The 22,715-nt window shown below is 41.8% G+C and overlaps 3 protein-coding genes across 4 annotated transcripts; 2 read left to right on the forward strand and 1 right to left on the reverse strand.

The window, feature by feature from the left end:
- The first annotated feature begins 174 nt into the window (after positions 1–174).
- LOC139368977 (small nuclear ribonucleoprotein polypeptide G) lies at positions 175–8,639 on the forward strand. Its single transcript, XM_071108511.1, has 4 exons — positions 175–296; positions 1,102–1,124; positions 8,189–8,313; positions 8,450–8,639. The coding sequence occupies exons 1-4, from the start codon at positions 265–267 to the stop codon at positions 8,498–8,500; spliced, it is 231 nt and encodes a 76-aa protein (XP_070964612.1). The 5' UTR covers positions 175–264; the 3' UTR covers positions 8,501–8,639.
- A 580-nt stretch (positions 8,640–9,219) lies between these two features.
- Positions 9,220–19,216, forward strand: LOC139368975 (pyridoxal phosphate homeostasis protein-like). Of its 2 annotated transcripts, XM_071108508.1 has the most exons (9): positions 9,308–9,506; positions 13,814–13,921; positions 15,132–15,167; positions 15,264–15,339; positions 15,527–15,667; positions 17,610–17,752; positions 17,855–17,953; positions 18,120–18,322; positions 18,884–18,897. In XM_071108508.1, the coding sequence occupies exons 1-8, from the start codon at positions 9,417–9,419 to the stop codon at positions 18,273–18,275; spliced, it is 849 nt and encodes a 282-aa protein (XP_070964609.1). In that variant the 5' UTR covers positions 9,308–9,416; the 3' UTR covers positions 18,276–18,322; positions 18,884–18,897. The 2 variants fall into 2 exon arrangements, with proteins under 2 accessions (XP_070964610.1, XP_070964609.1); XM_071108509.1 differs by having other exon boundaries at positions 9,220–9,506; positions 18,120–19,216.
- LOC139368976 (transmembrane emp24 domain-containing protein 4-like) lies at positions 19,134–22,605 on the reverse strand. The gene is made up of 5 exons (XM_071108510.1): positions 22,396–22,605; positions 21,991–22,091; positions 21,553–21,678; positions 20,954–21,100; positions 19,134–20,756 (listed from the first exon to the last, which is right to left on the reverse strand). Exons 1-5 carry the CDS (start codon positions 22,532–22,534, stop codon positions 20,607–20,609), a joined length of 663 nt encoding a protein of 220 aa, XP_070964611.1. The 5' UTR covers positions 22,535–22,605; the 3' UTR covers positions 19,134–20,606.
- Positions 22,606–22,715: the final 110 nt, after the last annotated feature.

Consider the following 22,715-nt stretch of genomic DNA (forward strand, 5'->3'; position numbering starts at 1 on the left):
TGTTAGAGGAAGTTTGCATGAGGTTATTTGAAGTACAGAGTTAGGTAGGAGGATTTAGAAATGTGGAACTAATGTTGTAAACCGCAATTGACCACACACTCCAGCACAGTAGGTGACGGCATGCACCTTAAACGTTAGTTTGCGGAACGCCATTATATCGTAGAAGAAGAATACGTTTTCCGGTTCCGGTCGTTGCGCATGCTTTCTCTTTTTTTCACAAAAGGAAGTCTCACGAGCTGAAGGCCCTCAACAAAAAGAAGAAACATGAGTAAAGCACACCCACCAGAGTTGAAAAAGTGAGTTATTAAAACAAACAAAAAATACATATTCATAGTTGGTTTTCGATCCAGTGTAATTTCTAATATTTCGCTGTTTATTTGAGATAATGTGGCTAGCAAGCTAACATAGGTAGCTACGCGCTAGCACAAAGCTACCGGTAGTCGGCAACTAGTTAACACTGTTGTGGCTAGTAAAATGGCTAGCTAACGTTAGTCATTGAATGAAACGGTTAGATAACTAAACCATGCATTCATTGACATTTAATTGATGTACGAATATCATTAAGTGTCAGTATTATGAACGGCTCAACGACAACGAGTTGCCTCTGCGCTCTTGTCTGATTAAAATGTTAGAATGGAGAATTTCTGTATGATCCACTAAGTTATACTGATAGCCACATTTAGTTTCGCACTGTTGTGGGAGCAAGAATTCCAACTTTCGGTATCAACAGCCAATCTAGTTAGGTCTTGGAAGCCATTGTGAGCTTCGATTGGTCAATCACGACCCGATGTCGCGGAGTATTTGAATAATGTTTAGTTTATTCCATTTTTTTTCTCAAAGGTTCTCCAGCCCACTTCGCTTTCTTTATTGAAAATGAATAGCATTTCCGTTTTCATCGTCCCCAACGTGCTATGTGGATCTCTTGTGTAAAAATGTTTTATTTTAAAAACCTTTGATGCTTTAGTGAAAAACTAGTTATTGTCCATCTTCTAGTGAAAATCAGAGCCATGGACCAGAGCCAAACCGTCTCTTGTATAGCCATACAATCGGGGGCGTTGCGATCTCTATTAGCAACTAATACATTTTTTTCCCCCATTTCAGATTCATGGACAAGAAGCTTTCATGTGAGTACCGATTCTGAGTGTTTATGGTTCTGCTGAGTTGAACGGACAAACCTCATCTCTTTGCTTGCAGAGTTGAGACTAATGTTGACAAATCCAATTAGGGCTGGGCCAAATAGCCTTAAAATCACATGTAGATTATGGGTAGCTCACAATACATACTATGTGGACACCTGCTTGTCGAACATCTCATTCCAACATCACAGGCATTAATAAAGAGTTGGTGCCCCTTTTGTTGCTACAACAGGCTCCAATCATCTACTAAATGTTGGAACATTGCTGCGGGGACGTTCTTCCATTCAGACACGAGCATTAGGGAGGTCGGGAACTGATGTTTTGCAATAATAGGTGTTCCAAATCATCTCAAAGTTGTTAGATGGGGCTGATGTAAGGGGACTGTTCAGGCCAGTGAAGTTCGTCCACACTCATCTTGACAAACTATTTCTGTATGGACCTCGCATTGTGCACGGGGGCATTGTCATGCAGAAACAGGAAAGGGCCTTCCCCAAACAGTGGCCACAAAGTTGGAAGCACAGAATTGCCTAGAATGTATGCTGTAGCGTTACGATTTCACTTCCTTGGAACTAACTTTATTTTAATTTTATTTAACCTTTATTTAACTAGGCAAGTCAGTTAAGAACAAATTCTTATTTTCAATGGCGGCCTAGGAACAGTGGGTTAACTGCCTCATTCAGGGGCAGAACGACAGATTTTTACCTTGTCAGCTCGGGATTCGATCTTGCAACCTTTCGGTTACTGGCCCGACGCTCTAGGATACCTAGGCACTAGGCTACCTGTCGCCCCACTAAGGGGCCTAGCCCGAACCTACGAAAAACATTCCAGACCATTATGCCGCATCCACCAAACTTTACAGTTGGCACTATGCATTGGGGCAGGTAGCGTTCTCCTGGCATCCGCCAAACCCAGATTATTCTGTCATCACTCCAGGGAACGTGTTTCCACTGCTCCAGGGTCCAATTGCGGTGACCTTTACACCATTCCAGCCGACGCTTGGCATTGCGCATGGTGATCTCAGGGTTGTGTGCAGCTGCTCTGCCATGGAAACCCATTTCATTAAGCTCCCGTCGAACAGTTTGTGCCGACTTTACTTCTAGAGGCGGTTTGGAACTTTGTAGTGAGTGTTGCAACTGTGGACATATGATTTTTACGTGCTTCAGTGGTCCGTTCTATGTGGCCTACCGCATCACGGCTGGGCCGTTGTTGCTCCTAAACGTGCCTTTGTTGCTCCCGAGTGGCGCGGCGGTTTAAGGCACTGCATCTCAGTGCTAGAGGCGTCACTACTGACCCTGGTTCAATTCCAGGCTGTATCACAACTGGCCGTGATTGGGAGTCCCATAGGGCGGCGCACAACTGGCCCAGCGTCGTCCAGGTTAGGGTTTGGCCGAGGTAGGCTGTCATGGTAAATAAAAATGTGCTCTTAATTGACTTGCCTTGTTAAATAAACGTTTCCACTTCACAATAACAGCACTTAAAGTTGACCGGGGCAGCTCTAGCAGGGCAGAAATCTCACTAACTTACTCTTTGCGAAGGTGGCATCCTATGAAGGTGCCATGTTGAAAGTCGCTGAGCTCTTCGGTACGGGCCATTCTACTGCCAATGTTTGTCTATAGAGATTGCGTGGCTGTGTGCTCGATTTTATACACCTGTCAGCAACGGGCTTTGCTGAAATAGCCAAATCTGCTGATTTTGAAGGGGTGTCCACATACTTTTGTATCTGTATTGTATCTACATAATTGTAAAAAATAAATAAATTGTGCAACAAAGCTTATATAGAGAATAAAGGTCAAACAATCAGGAATAATCTAATGAATTCAGGGCTTGTAGAATTATACCTAGGTTAAATATAAGCCTTCTACAACCATAAGATAAGACCCACTTGTTTACAGGGGTTGCATTAGCTTTCAGAAATCTGCATTTTCAAAATGCAGGCCTTTAAATATATATTTTAACGAAATTCGCCTGCATTTTACATAAAGTCAATAGTGTTATTTAAAATGTTTTAAAAAAGTTGCCAACAATTGAGTGTTAAGGGGCGAGCAACTATATAGTTTTTCTAAACAACACTAGTGCAACACATTGAGGAGTATTTTCATCAGATGACAACAGAAGTGCATCTCTGTTTTGCCTAGCAGCTATACAGGAGGAAATTGGCTTACAATCAATGTCTCCTGCCAATTCAATGTTCCCTCTAAGCTGCGCTGAGCTACCTGGCATTAGAAATAGCATCCTGCGCAGAGAAGCACAAGATTGAACTCCTCAACTTTCTAGAGTTTTCTCCGTTAACACTATCAACGTTTCCCTTTACTGTGGGTTATTGTGATCAATTCAGTGCAATATTAGCCACTTTTTAAATGCAGCCTAACAAAAAAAAAAAACTATGCATGAGATTTTGTTGTAGGCACAATGGATTGGAGTATGCAACTAGACCATTGTCAAATATGGATCTGTGCCGTTCACTTTGAACTGGACTGTGTTTACACCATGAGCGGTTGTGAGTAGATGCGCTTATTTTGAGATCAAAGCGAGAGCTGTATGTAGCCACGTGTGCACATTTGTTCATATCCTTTGCTAGTGGTGAGTTATTAGCCCAGTTATAGATAATATCTAGTCGGCAGTGGAGCAGTGATTGCATCTTACAAAAGCACAAAACATGTACATTTCTAGACATCTTCAAAAAGTGAGTCCCTTATTAAAGAGCATTTATTTCAGTCTTAAAGGGGAAGTGTTGTATTTTGAGACAGGCTTGAATAAGCTATGTAGCCAATACGCAGAGGGAGCCATTTGTCTGATAATCTGTAATAATGTTATGTGAATAATGCGTTTTATAAAGTGGTTTCTTGCATCAAACAACAACATTTTCAGTCACCTTGTCTGAAGGACAAGTGGAGAAACAGGTTAAAGGTCAAGCCCTGCATGTTTATTTTTTATTTTTTTCAAAAGTCTCATGGAATGTAGACCTACATTGAACGCCACACATGGGCTGCTACTGTAGGCTGAATGATAGAACAGCTATTTCCATGTTAAAATGTTATGGGATGCATTTTCTCCATTGTTTCTTATGGTAGGCCACTCTGTTAGGTCTACATTATGATCAAATAGCCACTGTCGCTCTTAAATGTAACTTAAAGGGGGTACAGCTTCAGTGTTCCAAGTAAGCGCGCACAATTTTCACATTCAAGTTTGCGCTCTGCAGACCTGAAATTTGCTCAGTGCTGGAAAAAATGAGAGAGAACATTGCTTACAATGAAAAGGCAAGTTTTTATTTTATTTAAATGTATACATTTTTTTTTTTTGCCAAAAATGATCAGGCCATCATATTTCTAATGTTTATCACAGAATGTAGCTAGCTACATTTGCTAATGTTTTGCTTGAAGTTAATTTTGCATTTTAATTTGCTATCGGAGGAATGTACTGGAGAAAAAAATGCCTACACATCAGTCAGAGAATTGTCTGGTGATCCAATGATGAGAGCGAAGATAAGTAGCACGGAATGTGTCCGTTTACATTCATGATTTAGCAGGAACTCTGACTGAAGCCAAGCAAAATGTACAATAAGAAGCATTTTAGATCTGCATTTTAAGTTTGAAAAAAAACAAAAAATGTCAACAACAAACCCTGCTTTTTAACCTGCTTTTTACCATCACTGTTCTGGCTTTCATTTATTTTGTTATGCATTTTATCAGAACTATAACAATGACTAACTTCAGGTAGCAGGTGTTCTAGAACATTAACACTTTTCATAAACAATATCTCTAGCACAAGCCCACGTGCTAGTGACTGGCCAGCTAATATTTTTATATTTTAAAGTCTAGCCAGCTTGGATCTATTTGATTTGCTAACAAGGTAGAACAGTTATGAATACACCCTCCTGTCTGTCTCCAACTGTTTGAACAACACGGCCTGTTCATTTTGTTTAGATGTTGAATTCAAGTGCTCCAACCTGGATAAGATGATGCTTATTTTTCAGAATGAGAACGAGTTGCCAGTTCCTTGTATAATTGAGCATTTTTTTTATGCTCATTGCACATGTATAAAACAGACTAGACGGCTAACACAACATCATGTGGATAAGATGCTGCTAGCTGCAATACCGTGTGCAACAAACTGGACGTGAACACAATCATGTTAATTCATACAAGTTTTTTTGTGTCTGCGCTGTATTTTTTTATGTCTGAGACGTGAGGGTATCATTTAGAAGGGCTACCAACCGATTTCGTTTGGACCAAACCTCAATTGACAATAGCGAGTTCAAACTGCTTGTCAGGGAGGAAGAGGTCATCTTTTTATATTTTGTAGTTAGGGGCGTGGTGTCCGGGTGGACCGGGGCGTGGTGTCCGGGTGGAACGGGGGCGTGGTGTCCGGGTGGAACGGTGCACAGAAGGAGCAAAGGAGACGAGACCTGAAAGAAACAAACGCTCATAAAAACATTTTTTAAGCCTCCCGGGTGGCGCAGTGGTTAAGGGCGCTGTACTGCAGCGCCAGCTGTGCCATCAGAGTCCCTGGGTTCGCGCCCAGGCTCTGTCGTAACCGGCCGCGACCGGGAGGTCCGTGGGGTGACGCACAATTGGCCTAGCGTCGTCCGGGTTAGGGAGGGATTGTTCGGTAGGGATCTCTTTGTCTCATCGCGCACCAGCGACTCCTGTGGCGGGCCGGGTGCAGTGCGCGCTAGCCAAGGTTGCCGGGTGCACGGTGTAGCCTCCGACACATTGGTGCGGCTGGCTTCCGGGTTGGACGCGCACTGTGTTAAGAAGCAGTACGGCTGGTTGGGTTGTGTATCGGAGGACGCATGACATTCTCCCGTACGGGAGTTGTAGCAATGAGACAAGATAGTAGCTACTACAACAATTGGATACCACGAAATTGGGGAGAAAAAGGGGTGAAATTAAAAAAATTAAAAAACATTTTTCAAACTTGATTCTTGCGATACAGGCATTTGAAAAACGTTCATTTGATGGTGCATTCGGAAAAGTACCTTGACCATTTCCACATTTTGTTGCGTTATAGCCTTACAACAACAAAAAACACAAGTTTAGAAATTCTTGCATATATATATAAACATGCCTTATTTACACAAGTATTCAGACCCTTTGCTATGAGACTCAATTGAGCTCAGGTGCATCCTGTTTCTATTGATCATCCTTGATGTTACTTGATTGGAGTCCACCTGACGTAAATTAAATTGATTGGGCCTGATTTGGAAAGGCACACACCTGTCTAAGGTCCCTCAGTTGACAGTGCACGACAGAGCAAAAACCAAGCCATGGGGTCAAAGGACTTCTTTCGTAGAGCTCAGAGACAGGATTGTGTCGAGCCACAGATCTGGGGAAGGGTACTAAAACATTTCTGCAGCATCGAAGGTCTCCAAAAATACAGTGACCTCCATTCTTAAATGGAAGAAGTTTGGAACCATCAAGACTCTTCCTAGAACTGACCGCGCGGCCAAACTGAGCAATTGTGGGAGAAGGGCCTTGGTCAGGGAGGTGACCAAGAACCTGATGGTCACTCTGACAGAGCTCCAGAGTTCCTCTGTGGAGATGGGAGAAACTTTCAGAAGGACAACCATCTCTGCAGCATTCCACCGATCAGGTCTTCATGGTAGAGTGGCTTTGGGACAAGTCTCTGAATGTCCTTGAGTTGCCCAGGCTTGAACCCAAGCCAACATCTCCGGAGAGACCTGAAAATAGCTGACTGAGCTTGAGAGGATCTGTAGAGAAGACTGGGATAAACTCCCCAAATACAGTTGTTTTGGCTATAATTGCTGCCCAAGGTGCTTCAACAAAGTATTGAGTAAAGTGTCTGAATACTTACGTAAATGTGATATTTCAGTTTTTGGCACATTTCTTAAAAACCTGTTTTTGCTTTTTCATTATGGCCTATTGTGTGTAGATTCATGGGGGGGGGGGGGGGGGGTCATTGAATCCATTTTATAATACGGCTATAACATAACAAAATGTGAAAAAAGTGAAGGGGCTTGAATACTTTCCTAATGTATTATCACCCAGCCCTAAACCCAATTGACATTTTCTTGGCCATATAACTTGTTGGACTGAAATGAAAAGTGGGTCCAACTTGTCTTATCGCAGGGATCATCAACTAGCCGACTGGCCGTTGTATTTATTTTCTCTTCTTTTTTCTTTTTTTTTCTTGAGCGGCTGTTCGAGGTGGGCTGGAATGCAATAAGGCACGAGGGGTGTGGTATATGGCCAAATATACCACGGCTAAGGGCTGTTCTTAAGCAAGACACAATGCAACTCGGAGTGCCTGGATACAGCCCTTAGCCGTGGTATATTGGCCATATAGCCACAAACCCCTGAGATTCCTTATTGCTATTATAAACTCGTAACCAACTGTTAGGTTCTATTTTTCAGAGTACAAACTCCCAAGCTTTAAACCAAGTTTATTCTGCCCTGAGGGTCAACACAGCTGCATTAGACAAAGACATGGTTTCATCCATGGTAGTATTCGTACCCCACCTTGGGTGGAGTCTCCTCGTTATCGCCAAACATTGCATCAATATTGTCTGTCAGGGAGTTGAGTGATCTGGTCCTTAAAATGGTTCCTCCCCTTATCTGTGCTGCCACGTGTTTTCCCTGCACTCAGCCCCTCCCCAAGCTTCATTATGGTACCCCTCATGTCTCTTTTATAACTAATGATTAATAATTATTAAAGCTCAAAAACCAAACCTATCACAATATAATTAGAGCAGTTAAAATAAATGTTTTGTCATACCTGTTGTATACAAGTCTGTCAGCCAATCAGCATTGACCTCAAGCCACCCAGTTTATAATTACAAATAATTTGTAGACTGCAAGAAGCCCAACACATGTTTGACCCCAAAAAAATATATATTTTCAAACCTTGCTTACATTGGTATACAATCACGTGTCTCTCTATGCTTGAACAGATTTCTTATTAAAATCACTCAAGCTCATTTCCTGGTGTTTTTACAGTCTTGTGTATATGAAACCGCCCGCGGGCAGCCAGTTTGGGGAACCCTGCCTTACTGCCTCAACTGTTCTTACAGTTGTACGTTTTTCTCCCTCCAGTGAAGCTGAACGGTGGCAGGCAGGTCCAAGGAGTCCTGCGAGGATTTGACCCCTTCATGAACCTGGTGATGGATGACTGCTTGGAGATGGCCCCTGGGGGAATACAGAACACCATAGGCATGGTGGTCAGTACCCAACAGCGTTGTTAACTACACTATCTCTGGGGACAGACACATTTTGCTTTTATTCTCAATGTTATCACATACCATTTTTATTTTTTTGAAAGTAAATTAAGTAATTTTTTCCCCCCCGGATCTGTAGGTAATCAGAGGAAACAGTATCATCATGTTGGAGGCCCTTGAGAGAGTATGAGGAGTTGGGATGGCAGAATCGTCTTCAAGAAAGTGGAATAATGGACCTTTTTCTATCTGGATACGTTTACAGATGTTTAATTTGGGAATGTTTTGAATTGTGAAATCTTGTGAATAAACTTGGATATTTGTTTTCTTTATTTTGGTGTAATTCTGTTTTTAGCCCTACATGTTTCAAGCACTTGATTGATTATTCTTGACAATGTGTGCATACATAGGCGTTTATCAGAAGATACGTTTAAAAAGGCATTGCGCGAACGCTAGTTGACAACTTTCTTCAAACTGCACGCAGAGACATACAAATGGTACCAACCAATAAGAGCTAATTTACTCGAACCGAGCCCGACATTCTACATTGGGTTAGGGCTGGGTAGGGAAAGTATTTTATTTTAGGGTATGGACAGAGCTCTGCTACCACTAAATTCATTACTAACATTTTGATACTGAGCCATTCGCTGCTCTACAGTCATATCTGACTAAGATCATTAGTGTCAGAAGGGCTTCAACCTCGTCACATATAAAACGAGAGATTATTACACAGAAAATAACGTTCCTTGCGTTTTGTCGAAGTTTAGTGACGAAAAGTAGCTAACTGCTCTCATGCCTCGTCATTGAGCTGAGCCAGCATTGCTATACGGATACTCAGCCGCCATGAGCAGGGAGCCAGTGACCAGTGCAGCTAATGGATTTACTAACGGAGTCGATTTATTTCTGGGTTCGTGCGGGTCTCATAGTTCAACAAACACCCAGCTAGATAGTGTGCACTAGATCGAATTGATGCGGAATGGTTTATCAATAGTCAACACAAGGCGTCGCCCACTCACCTCCACACAAGCGTTCTATAATATAGAAAGGACTTTTATTTTGACAGGTTGATAACGTTGCTGTTGCTTACGCACGGTCGGTGGATTGAGGGTATGTGGAAAGTAGGAATGTCGGAGGAGGTTGGAAAAGCGTTACAAGCGGTGGTAGACAGGGTAAATCAAGCCGCGGCACGTCGACTCAAGGTAAATCCAGTGCAATATTATCTTGGGAAGAACCGGTGTATGTACTTTAGATTGTCATGTCGTGAGAAATGGTCTTATCATTTAAGTGTCGAGGGTCGGAGGACCAGTTATGCAAGGAAAAACACCAACCTTTGAATTGAGAAAGCACACCGTAACATTCACATTACGTTTTGATACGTGCTGATTATTTTAATGCAAACTCTTTAAAGGCGCGCGCTGCTTGCAACCAGTTTGCGCGTGGAGGGTTCTAGAGGATCTGCTGCTTTTATCATTTTGATGTAAACGTCAACAATATTTTGTAAACGTTGCAAAACATTTCTTCCATCAACTTCCGTTCACTCCTGAGCGTAAGGAATGACCGTTTTGATTGGTTCAATTGAGACCATCCCACCACCATTCGAAAACAGTAGGTATACTAGAAGTTGATAGACTCCTTCCAAAATTCAGACCACACATACACAGAAATTAGGTGAAGCAACTGTCAATTCCAGCCAGGGTTCATTAAATTCACTGCTGCACAATTTTTTTTAATTTTTTTTTTTATTTCACCTTTTATTTAACCAGGTAGACTTTGTTGAGAACAAGTTCTCATTTACAACTGTGACCTGGCCAAGATAAAGCAGTGCAGCACAAACAACAGAGTTACACATGGAATACATACAGTCAATAATACAGTATATATACAGTGCGTGCAAATGAGGTAGGATTACTGGAGGTAAGGCAATAAATAGGCCATAGTGGCAAAAATAATTATAAAATAGCAATTAAACACTGGAGTGATAGATGTGCAGAAGATGAATGTGCAAGTATAGATACGGGGGTGCAAAGGAGAATAAATACATAAATGGGGATGAGGTAGTTGGATGGGCTGTTTACAGATAGGCTATGTACAGGTGCAGTGATCTGTGAGTTGCTCTGACCGCTGGTGCTTAAAGCTAGTGAGGGAGAGATCCAGCTTCAGTGGTTTTTACAGTTCGTTCCAGTCATTGGCAGCAGAGAACTGGAAGGAAAGACGACCGAAGGAGGAATTGGCTTTGGGGGTGACTAGAGAGATATACCTGCTGGAGCTCGTGCTGCTATGGTGACCAGTGAGCTGAGATAAGGCGGGGCTTTACTTAGCAAAGACTTAAAGATGACCTGGCGCCAGTGGGTTTGGCGACGGAATATGAAGCGAGAGCCAGCCAACGAGAGCATACAGGTTGCAGTGGTGGGTAGTGTATATGGGGCTTTGGTGACAAAACGGATGGCACTGTGATAGACTGCATCCAATTTACTGAGTAGGGTGTTTTGTAAATGACAACGCCGAAGTCAAAGATCGGTAGGTTAGTCAGTATTATGAGGGTATGTTTGGCGAGTTTACGAGGAGAGTTTACAGTTTAACCAGACAACTAGGTATTTGTAGTTGTCCACATATTCTAAGTCAGAACCGTCCAGAGTAGTGATCAAATCAAATTTATTTGTCACATACACATGGTTAGCAGATGTTAATGCGAGTGTAGCGAAATGCTTGTGCTTCTAGTTCTGACAATGCAGTAATAACCAACGAGTAATCTAACTAACAATTCCAAAACTACTACCTTATACACACAAGTGTAAAGGGATAAAGAATATGTACATAAAGATATATGAATGATTGATGGTACAGAGCGGCATAGGCAAGATGCAGTAGATGGTATCGAGTACAGTATGAGATGAGTATGTAAACAAAGTGGCATAGTTTGTGGCTAGTGATACATGTATTACATAAAGATGCAGTAGATGATATAGAGTACAGTGTATATATATATGAGATGAATAATGTTGGGTATGTAAACATTATATTAAGTAGCATTGTTTAAAGTGGCTAGTGATATATTTTACATCAATTCCCATTATTAAAGTGGCTGGAGTTGAGTCAGTGTGTTGGCAGCAGCCAGCCATGTTAGTGGTGGCTGTTTAACAGTCTGATGGCCTTGAGATATAAGCTGTTTTTCAGTCTCTCGGTCCCAGCTTTGATGCACCTGTACTGACCTCGCCTTCTGGATGATAGCGGGGTGAACAGGCAGTGGCTCGGGTGGTTGTTGTCCTTGATGATCTTTATGGCCTTCCTGTGACATCGGGTGGTGTAGGTGTCCTGGAGGGCAGGTAGTTTGCCCCCGGTGATGCGTTGTGCAGACCTCACTACCCTCTGGAGCGCCTTACGGTTGTGGGCGGAGCAGTTGCCGTACCAGGCGGTGATACAGCCCGGCAGGATGCTCTCGATTGTGCATCTGTAGAAGTTTGTGAGTGCTTTTGGTGAGGTTGAAGAGGCGCTGCTGCGCCTTCTTCACGACGCTGCCTGTGTGGGTGGACCAATTCAGTTTGTCTGTGATGTGTACGCCGAGGAACTTAAAACTTGCTACCCTCTCCACTACTGTCCCGTCGATGTGGATAGGGGGGTGTTCCCTCTGCTGTTTCCTGAAGACCACGATCATCTCCTTAGATTTGTTGAAATGATGCTGGTCGGGGCGGGCAGGTGTGGGCAGTGATTGGTTGAAGAGCATGCATTTAGTTTTACTTGTGTTTAAGAGCAGTTGGAGGCCACAGAAGGAGAGTTGTATGGCATTGAAGCTCGTCTGGAGGTTAGTTAACACAGTGTCCAAAGAAAGGCCAGAAGTATACAGGATGGTGTCATCTGCGTAGAGGTGGATCAGAGAATCACCAGCAGCAAGAGCGACATCATTAATGTATACAGAGAAAAGAGTCAGCCCGAGGATTTGAACCCTGTAGCACCCCCATAGAGACTGCCAGAGGTCTGGACAACAGGCCCTCCGATTCACTGAACTCTGTCTGAGAAGTAGTTGGTGAACCAGGTGAGGCAGTCATTTGAGAAACCAAGGCTGTTGAGTCTGCCGATGTCAATCACCGCATTCTCAGAGTCGAAAGCCTTGGCCAGGTCGATGACTACAGCTGCACAGTATTGTCTCTTATCGATGGCGGTTATGATATTGTTTAGGACCTTGAGCGTGGCTGAGGTGCACCCATGACCTGCTCAGAAACCAGATTTCATAGCGGAGAAGGTACGGTGGGATTCGAAATGGTCGGTGATCTGTTTGTTAACTTGGCTTTCGAAGACCTTAGAAAGGCAGGGTAGGATAGATATAGGACTGTAGCAGTTTGGGTCTAGAGTATCTCCTCCTTTTGAAGAGGGGGATGACTGTGGCAGCTTTCCAATGTTTGGGGATCTCAGATGATACGAAAGAGAGGTTGAACAGGCTAGTAACAGGGGTTGCAACAATTTTGGCAGATAATTTTGGAAAGAGAGGGTCCAGATTGTCTAGCCCGGCTGATTTGTAGGGGTCCAGATTTTGCAGCTCTTTCAGAACATCAGCTATCTGGATTTGGGTGAAGGAGAAATGGGGGAGGCTTGGGTGAGTTGCTATGGGGGGTGTAGAGCTGTTGACCGGGGTAGGGGTAGCCAGGTGGAAAGCATGGCCAGCCGTAGAAAAATGATTTTGAAATTCTCAATTGTCGCAGATTTATCGGTGACAGTGTTTCCTAGCCTCAGTGCAATGGGCAGCTGGGAGGAGGTGCTCTTATTCTCCAAGGACTTTACAGTGTCCCAGAACTTTTTTGAGTTTGTGCTATAAGATGCAAATTTCTGTTTGAAAAAGATAGGAAAGCAAAGGCTAACTGCCTGTGTATATTGGTTCCTAACTTCCCTGAAAAGTTGTGTATCGCGGGGGCTATTCGAAGCTATTGCAGTACGCCACAGGATGTTTTTGTGCTGGTCAAGGGCATTCAGGTCTGGAGTGAACCCATTCTTTGAATGGGGCATGCTTATTTAAGATGGTGAGGAAAGCACTTTTAAAGAATAACCAGGCATCCTCTACTGACGGAATGAGGTCAATGTCCTTCCAGGATACGCGGGCCAGGTCGATTAGAAAGGCCTGCTCGCTGAAGTGTTTATAAAAATATATATACCTGGGACACGACGAGGACAAAAAGACGTCTGACTGCTACGCCATCTTGGACAAACAATGAAACATAATACAGAGTAGACAGACAAAGACGACCCTTTCAGATTCCTGTCATCTTGATTGTAAGGAAATGCCAGCATGCTAAAATAAGTGCATTTGGACAGCATAGCTTGGTTGTGTTTAGGAAGGCACAATGTTTTACGCGTTACCAGTACAGCTAACACAATATAGTTTTCTACATGACAGAGGCATTCCTGTTCTGTATTGTCTTCCTGAATGAGCCTCAGATGTCGGCTGGGTTCATATAACACATAATTTATTTACAATATATTTTTTTGCTTTTCTTTTTCCTCTGCTCTCCCACCCAAGACGTTACCCGCGGTGCCGCCCCGCCTGGTAGCTGTAAGTAAGACGAAACCACCTGACATGGTGATCGAGGCGTACCGAAAAGGACATCGCAACTTTGGTGAAAACTATGTGAGTGTTATACTGAGTATTGTACACTGGTCCTCTAGCTCAGTTAGTAGAACATGGTCCTCTGTAGTTCAGTTTGTAGAACATGGTCCTCTGTAGTTCAGTTTGTAGAACATGGTCCTCTGTAGTTCTGTTAGTAGAACATGGTCCTCTGTAGCTCAGTTAGTAGAACATGGTCCTCTCTAGCTCAGTTAGTAGAACACTGTCCTCTATAGCTCAGTTAGTAGAACATGGTCCTCTGTAGCTCAGTTAGTAGAACACGGTCCTCTGTAGCTCAGTTTGTAGAACATGGTCCTCTGTAGCTCAGTTAGTAGAACATGGTCCTCTCTAGCTCAGTTAATTGAGCATGGTCCTCTGTAGTTCAGTTAGTATAGCATGGTCCTCTGTAGTTCAGTTAGTAGAACACGGTCCTCTGTAGCTCAGTTAGTAGAACATGGTCCTATGTAGCTCAGTTAGTAGAACATGGTCCTCTCTAGCTCAGTTAGTAGAAAATTGTCTTCGCCCTTTTTCCATAAACAAACACTGTCACATGTAATCAATGTAAGATAAAATCCTTATGTTTCCAAAACCGTACCGCAAGCGACCAGTGTTCATTCTCAGATTGAGTGTCGGGGCTCCGAAACTAAAATCCCCCGTACAGAAGACTTCTTTGTCCAATGAGAGTTGTGTAATGTAATGGAACTGAGAGTTGGGATCAAAGTCCTCTGTAGCTCAGTCGGTTGAGAATGTCGCTTTGTAATGCCAGGATGGTGGTTTTGATTCCCGGGACCACCCGTACGTATAATCAATGCATGCATGATTGTGAATCGCTTTGGATGATAAAAATCTGATAAATGGCATTCGTTATATACAGTGGGGAGAACAAGTATTTGATACACTGCCGATTTTGCAGGTTTTCCTACTTACAAAACATGTAGAGGTCTGTAATTTTTTTATCGTAGGTACACTTCAACTGTGAGAGACGGAATCTAGATTCTGTCTCTCACAGTTGAAGTGATAAATATAGCTTGCCTATGATAAAAAAAATTACAGACCTCTACATGCTTTGTAAGTAGGAAAACCTGCAAAATCGGGCAGTGTATCAAATACTTGTTCTCCCCATTGTATATGATGGGAACATGTTGTACAGTTCCACATAAAACCTTTATTAGTAGTGTGAAGACATTTGTGGCTTGACTTTTTATTTTTTGTTCCTTTTACCTCTCACTCTTAGGTGAATGAACTTGTGGATAAAGCTTCAAATCCTCAGGTGTGTTGAAAGGTTTAAGTCACATTATTCTTTACCATATGTAATATGTCTATCCAGCAACCGATTAAAAAAATATATATTTCTGTCCTAACCTAGATTTTAGAATCATGCCCAGATATCGAGTGGCATTTTATTGGCCATTTACAGAAGAATAATGTCAACAAACTTTTGGGTAAGTAATATGTCACATCTTGTGCAACATCCTATGCCTCCATATCTCTAAAGCTTTTAACATCAACTTGCATGTCTTCCTATACCCAGCGGTCCTTGTCAAAAATAACGCTTTTTTTTTAACACCATTCTGTAGAAGCCTTTAGTAACACTGGCATATCTTCACTCTGCCCACACACTTCCCACAGGTGTACCAAACCTGTTCATGGTGGAGACAGTGGACTCTGTCAAGTTGGCCGACAAGGTAAACAGCTCCTGGCTGCGGTTGAGAACAGCTAGTACGCAGACGTTAAAGATCATGGTTCAGATCAACACCAGTGGGGAGGAAAGTAAGTGTTCACACCAGGGGTTGGAACCCCAATATTTTTTCCCCCAATCGTTTTGTTCTGAACAGAACCATCATTTTTGTTGTTGTTGTTACGTTACACTGTTCCGACCAGAAAAATAAAGTTCTGAACCTGGTTCGAACCGCCAAAAAAGTACCACTTTATATCTTTCCTTTCTGTTATTTTTTAAACCTCTGAAATATACATTTATTTTTATATTAAGCTCGTTATTAAATTACCAATCAGTGCGGGTAGAGCAGCTTTCTGTGGAGTGGATAAGCGATTTAATCTGTATAGGAAATCCGTTATGAACAAATTTTGCAGTGAAATCATGGTTTAATCCTATTGAAAGACAAACACACTGTGCTGCCAGTCACAGTGTAGGGCACGAGATGCATCAGGAATTTTGCATCAGGAATTTTGAGGATGGAGGAAGCTAGTAGTGCTGGGCATCTTGTTATGACATGCATTATTGGAATTAGGCACGCAGAATTATAGCTACGGAGCAGCGACTACTATGACGGAACTTTGAATGACTTTGATCTGCTGAGTTGATTTAACGTTGGACCAGAGCTAGCTAGCTATCAAGCTTGTGTGTGCAGAGCGGCACCAGAATTTAAAATAAAACATTTACCTTTTTTGTAGTTAATAAATCCAATGTGAAACATGGTAACTATAGTATCAAATAGCATTGAAAAAGTCCATTCATTCTTCTCTAATTAAACATCTCTCCCTAATTTCTGAATTACACTTTGTCAGTAGGCTACAGTAACCTATGCTTACATGGGGAGGGGCAGGTAGCATATACACCGACCGGCTGGCAAAGATATCCAACTGGCAGGCAGATGCTGGAATAAGTCTCTGCGTGACAGAGTAAGGGCTTTGCATAGGCGCTTTGTTGCGTTTTTTTTTGTGGGACTGGAATAAAATGCTCGGAACGTGAAATAACGTTACTAACCGGTTCCCATGCTTTTAAAATTACGGTTCTGTTCCGGAACAGCATAGATCACTCTCGTTTTCGGTTCGGGTTCTGTTCCTCAAATCATTTTGTTGTTTTCTGTTTTTTTGGTTCTGTTTCATGAACCTGTTTCAACCCTTGGTTCACACACACGCAGGTTGGCATTTATTGAGGTGACTCATGTACTGGAGGAAGCACTGCAGAGGTCACTAGCTGGCACATCCGCAATGTCATAAAATCTGCTTTTTAAATTGAATCCTAACCCTGACCTTTAATAAAATAAGACCAAAAGGCTAATTTTTGTTTTTAATATTTTATCCAACATATATATCTAGACAATTTTGACTTTGCAGCTGGCCCATCTAGTAGAATTCACTCAGTTCTGTCTCAAGGGCAACAATCATGAAGTCAACCTGCTTCACAGACAGATACACAAACTGCTGTTCCACACGGTGTACAAAACATTAAGAACACCATCCGAATATTGAGTCCCCCGCCCCCATTATGCCCTCAGAAGAGCCTCAATCCGTCGGGGCAGGGACTCTACAAGGTGTCGAACGCGTTCCACAGGGATGCTGGCCCATGTTGACTCCAATGCTTTCCACAGTTGTTAAGTTGGCTGGATGTCCTTTGGGTGGTGGACCATTCTTGATACACACGGGAAATTGTTGAGTGTGAAAAACCCAGCAGCGTTGCAGTTCTTGACACAAACTGGTGCGTCTTGTACCTACTACCATAACCAAAGGCAGTTACACTTTTATTCTTGCCCATTCACCCTCTGAATGGAACACAGACACAATCCATGTCTCAAGGCTTATAAATCCTTCTTTAACCCGTCTCCTCCCCTTCATCTAAACTGATTTGAAGTGGATTTAACAATTGACGTCAATAAGGGATCATAGCTTTCACCTGGATTGGCCTTGGTCAGTCAAAGTCATGGAAATAGCAGGTGTTCTTAATGTTTTGTACACTGTACATTACCTCTAGGTAAACATGGACTGCCTCCTGGTGAGACCGTGACCACAGTGAAACACATTTTATCCAAATGCTCTGCCCTACACTTCTCCGGACTCATGACCATTGGTCGCTATGGTTACGACCTAGCTGATGGCCCTAACCCGGATTTTCAGGTATTTGACTGTTATGATTACCCTAATGTTTTATGTTAAGGCTTTTGGTAAACATCTATAGGTGTGTGTGTGTGTGTAAGTCTGCTGCGCATCACCAACCAGGCTTTGCTGAGTCGGCGACAGGAAGTGTGTGCCAGTCTACAGCTGCCGCTTGAAGATGTGGAGCTTAGTATGGGCATGTCCACTGACTTCGAACACGCGGTAAGTTCCACTGTTCCAGCCTTCTTAATGGCTAATACAATATGTTCTTAACATACTGAATGATCAAATATTGATTAGGCTACCCATTTGCAACTCGATTGCTCATGCTGTTTGTATAAGTTATAACCTTCTGAGGTATATCTCCTCTTCCATTTCCTCCTTTTAGATTGAGGTGGGTTCAACCAACGTGCGAGTGGGTAGTACTATTTTTGGTAATAGGGATTATCCCAACACTCCCACTCCCAGTCCAGAGAGAAAGTCAAAGGTTCCTACAGAAGAGGCAGCTAAGAAGATGGAGCGTCTCACTGTGACAGAACAGTGATGTTTCTCCTTCCTACACTCACAACAGGCTGAAAAGGATTTAGTATTTGAATGAGATTTTCTGGGGGGAAAAAACAACAGCAGGTTTCCACAGTATGTCTTTATGATGTCTTTGGTTGATGTAGTAGTTTTCTACAGAGCCCATTCATTTATTTGAGCATTTTGGGATGACGTTCGATCTTTTAAGTTGACATTAGACATAGATTCTCATTAATCAATTGATGGTATAGGATATAAGAAGTTCCCTACCTCACATCTTGATCTTGTGCCAACCCCTAGATTCAATAGATACCGTTTTACACAGTAACGGAAATCAAGATAATTTGGAGAGTCAAGCAGAGGTCGACTCTCTCGACTCCCCCTTATCATGACGTATGGTATGAGTCAATTAAATTGTTTTGTATGGTGTCAGATATTTGACGTTTTTTTATAATTGATAAACCAAATTAGAAAACGGCAGGTAAAAAATGATTCATACCATATGTTTACATTGCCACGTTATTTCATTTTGTGTGATGTCAGTGATTCTTCTGGTCTGAATTATTTGTTGGTGCAGTAAAAGATTTAAGAATGAACCTATGCAAAGAGGAAATAGTTTAGTTTGTTCTGTTATGAGATTTTCTATCCTATAGTTATTATGGAACAATAATGATGTAGTTACCATCAATGTAAAACTAAATCCATAACCAAGGGTGATAATGAACACATTCAGTGAATTGTATTGCAAAAACATTAACTTAAACAAGATACAGGGTTAAATTGATACTGAGGAAGGTGACAAGCAATACAATATTTATTGAAAATAACTGTTGTTAGAAAAAAATCCTGTTCAGGGAATGCTACATAAACAGACCACAGATGGGAATCAAACACTTTTTCCATTTTTATTGAGTACATTGAAATGACAGCCAACCAAAAGTAAAAAACCTTAATAATGACAAATTAAAACCTTGTGACTTTATTCCTTGTCATAACACTACAGTATTTGTATTGACATCTTACTGATATCTAGCTTGTAACCTAAACCCTTGTTCAGTTTTGAATAACTCAAGGGGTATTTTATCATGGGCATTCATTTCACAACATTCAAATTGAATCTGCACCTAATTTAATTAGTTGGGTCTTTTTTTTCTTTTTTTTTTTTAAAACGGGGCTGTTTGGACCTCTGGAAATATAAATCATGTCATTTTTTCTGGAATGATACTGCTCTTCAACAGAAGGTAAGGTTGTGGATGCCATTCTACTTGTGAACTGGTGTTTGGGCGTGAACAGGTTAGTCATTAAGATATCCCTATTATTAGCTATGTTACAATCCAAATAAATACAAGAGTTTTAAACCAAAAGTATACAGTTTTCAGAAAGACCAAGATCTACAAAATACTTGTAATGTGGATCTGACTGCTTAGTTCAAAGTGACACAAAAAAGGAAATGTTTACTTTTGCCACTGCTTATATGTACAGTCCAACAAAGTTTTATACAACAACTACACAGCAGTAGACCTGATACAACAACATGGACACAGGTGCTGCTTACTCCTTAACACAATAATTAAAATCACGGAATAATAATGGACAATACAAAACGCACTGGATGGCATCAATTCATTTGCTTCCCAGGTTTAAAAAGGGGCAATCTGCAGTTGTTACATTTTTTAGACTTTTAGACAAATTAATATGTACCCATTTGATTCTTGAATAACTTACAAATGCCTCATGAGCTTAGTTCAACTGTTGTACCTCATCAGAACCTAAAATAAAAGCTTGTTTTACTTCATTGTTTATAAACAAAGTAAATGTAAACAATTTTGATCTCAAAGTTGGTCAAGTCCTTGAATTTATAGCTTTGACTAAAAATTTGAGTGTGGTTAAATTTCTCCAACCCTATCCTTCAGCTGCAGATTGCCCATTTAAAGGGCAACTCGACCACTTCTCAACCTCATTTATCTCCAGCATAATACCATTGTTGACATATGTGAAATGGCACATTTGTTAATTTTAAAACAATTAAGTGAAGTTCTACCTGATGACATCAAAAGTTAACATTTTAAAAACTGATTTTCAAACATTTGTGGTGACATGGGGAGCAAGAAAAGAATTGCAGGTTTGGAAAATCACTTATTTTTAACCCACAGAGAAGCATTTTTTTTTTTTTAGGACCTTATCAATTTAACCACAAATGAGCTGGTTTCACATATGTACACTTGAGGTTGAAAGTGGCGGAATTGCCCTTTTTAAGCATCTACTAAATCACATCAACACCTGTCTCTCTGCCAGTCAGCTCTGTATGGGTGTGATGCCGGTCTTAAACTCAATCAGTGATGGCCTGAGAGCATTACACCAACTTCTTGGCCTCAAAGAAGCTCTTGAGGTGCTTCATCTGCCAGATGCCAGTGACGATGAGAATAAGCGTCTGAGCTATCGACCACCAAAGCACACGCTGGTTGGTGCTCTCACTTGTCATGCGGAACCGCTCCTCACGATACTGTTAAAAGAGATACACAGACAGTAACGAGAACATTGAAAGACAAGGGGAAGTCCTCACGATACTGTGAAGAGACACAGACATTCCACAACATGGATTTGTATGGCATGTTTAAATACATTTTCAAGATTTTATTATCACATATGTTGTAGCTTAGTCTACATTTTTGAGTTGAATAACTTAATCTTTCAACTCACCCGCTGATAGTTTTGCTCTTTCTGGATTTGTTCTACTTGGTCCAGTAATTGTCGAGCTCTCAATTGCAGCTCTGTGAGCTTGTCTTTTGCTGCGATTTCAGGGTAGTTGTTGGTATGCTCACCAACCTGAATATCCAGGTGGACTCTCTGTAAGATAGAGCACAAGGTTATAATGACAGACTTGTGTATGTGTGTCGTTCAGAGGGTGAATGGGCAAGAAAAAAAAGGTGTAAGTGCCTTCGAAACAGGGTGTGGTAGTCGGAATCAGGCGCAACGGTTTGAGCGTGTCAAGAACGGCAACGCTGCTGGGTTTTTCACGCTCAACAGTTTCCTTGTGTGTATCAAGAATGGTCCACCACCTAAACGACATCCTGCCAACTTGACACAACTATGGGAAGCATTGGAGTCAACGTGGGCCAGCATCCCTGTGGAGCACTTTCAACACCTTGTAGAGTCCATGCCCCCCAACGAATTGAGGCTGGTATTCTTAATGTTTTGTATACGCAGTGTATTTACTGCTTTATGGAAGGTTATTTTGTTGTGAGCAGAACATTTTTCTGAACAACCCATTCTGTATGAGCAACACATCCCACTCATACCAGTTTGCCACCAGCAAACAGGGCCATCTTGGTGGAGTTGGAGTGCAGGCAGATTTGATGCTCGCCCGGGGTATGGGATGTGAAGGTGAACCGTCCATCTGACCCATACTGACGAGACAGGATGATCTAGAATAAGAAGGGTTTGGAGAGAAATATAGACATGCTGATGAAATGTACGTGGAGGCATTGTGTTCATGATGTAATATTTAGATATTTGTCTTGTGTATATGTATTGTGTGATGCAAAATGAATTGCCTCATTGAGGTCATTCAAGTTCTCTGAATATACAAACTGTAGTGACTGTACACATTTCAGAGTGTGGTAACTTTATTTCTAATCTCTCATGAACTGACAACGCAAATTACGCAAAATTGTTGTTCTGGGTTAACCTGAGATTACATTACGTCTAATGTCTTTTCTCAATGATGAACAACTGACCTTAGTATCTGGATCCTTGATCTCCACATGCATTCCAAGGCCAGGTGTGGCTGGGAGGAACGATCCGGTCTGCTTGTCCCACAGCTGGGTCCTGTATTTCCCTAATAATAGAGAGACGACATTTGACAAATAAAATCATTTTATGAAAGCTATTCCTCATATCCTCAATAGATGGCCTACTCCATCTCAAATAACAATACACTGCACTGGCTCACCACATATTACATCTTCTCATATTTTGTAGCTAGCTCGAAAACTCTTTATTTATTAATACCCATGTGATAGATATTTTTCCTCCATCCGGAAATGAAAGACATGCATATGCACTAACTGACTGAATAAAAATAGCCTATGAGCCAGAAGCAGCTAGCTCGCTAACGCTAAAACCATAGCTAGCTAACTTACCAATAACCATAGTTTCATCTGGAATTTCCTCTATAAAGCATTTTTTCTCCGTCTCCCCAATGTGAAAATAGAGAGCGTAACTTGGAGAGAGCCAAGCAAATAATATGATAATTCCGGCGCCGGGTACAGTGAGCATCATGTCAAAACAGCTTTGTTGTCACCATCAGCAGAGTCAGCGCAGTAGATGCTAGTGATGAGTCGTTCGCGAACAAACGACTCTTTTTTTTTGTTGTTGAACGGATCTCTTTGGTGAAATTGGGAACCGAACCGCATCGGTGAAAGAGCCGTTCATTTGGTTCCCTGATTTGCATACTGCTACT

Source organism: Oncorhynchus clarkii, chromosome 16 (assembly GCF_045791955.1).
Source record: "Oncorhynchus clarkii lewisi isolate Uvic-CL-2024 chromosome 16, UVic_Ocla_1.0, whole genome shotgun sequence".
Taxonomy (NCBI): Eukaryota; Metazoa; Chordata; class Actinopteri; order Salmoniformes; family Salmonidae; genus Oncorhynchus; species Oncorhynchus clarkii.

Bases quoted from the DNA above. Each gene is read 5' to 3' on its own strand.
- LOC139368977 (XM_071108511.1), top strand. From the start codon at position 265: ATGAGTAAAGCACACCCACCAGAGTTGAAAAA. The intron at 1,125-8,188 runs GTGAGTACCGAT...TTCTCCCTCCAG, and splicing joins CATGGACAAGAAGCTTTCAT to TGAAGCTGAACGGTGGCAGG. The intron at 8,314-8,449 runs GTCAGTACCCAA...CCGGATCTGTAG, and splicing joins AGAACACCATAGGCATGGTG to GTAATCAGAGGAAACAGTAT.
- LOC139368975 (XM_071108509.1), top strand. From the start codon at position 9,417: ATGTGGAAAGTAGGAATGTCGGAGGAGGTTGGAAAAGCGTTACAAGCG. The intron at 13,922-15,131 runs GTGAGTGTTATA...TCTCACTCTTAG, and splicing joins GCAACTTTGGTGAAAACTAT to GTGAATGAACTTGTGGATAA. The intron at 15,668-17,609 runs GTAAGTGTTCAC...CATTACCTCTAG, and splicing joins CAACACCAGTGGGGAGGAAA to GTAAACATGGACTGCCTCCT.
- LOC139368976 (XM_071108510.1), bottom strand. From the start codon at position 22,534: ATGATGCTCACTGTACCCGGCGCCGGAATTATCATATTATTTGCTTGG. The intron at 21,679-21,990 runs GTCAGTTGTTCA...TTCTTATTCTAG, and splicing joins TCAAGGATCCAGATACTAAG to ATCATCCTGTCTCGTCAGTA. The intron at 20,757-20,953 runs GTGAGTTGAAAG...CTCTTTTAACAG, and splicing joins AAGAGCAAAACTATCAGCGG to TATCGTGAGGAGCGGTTCCG.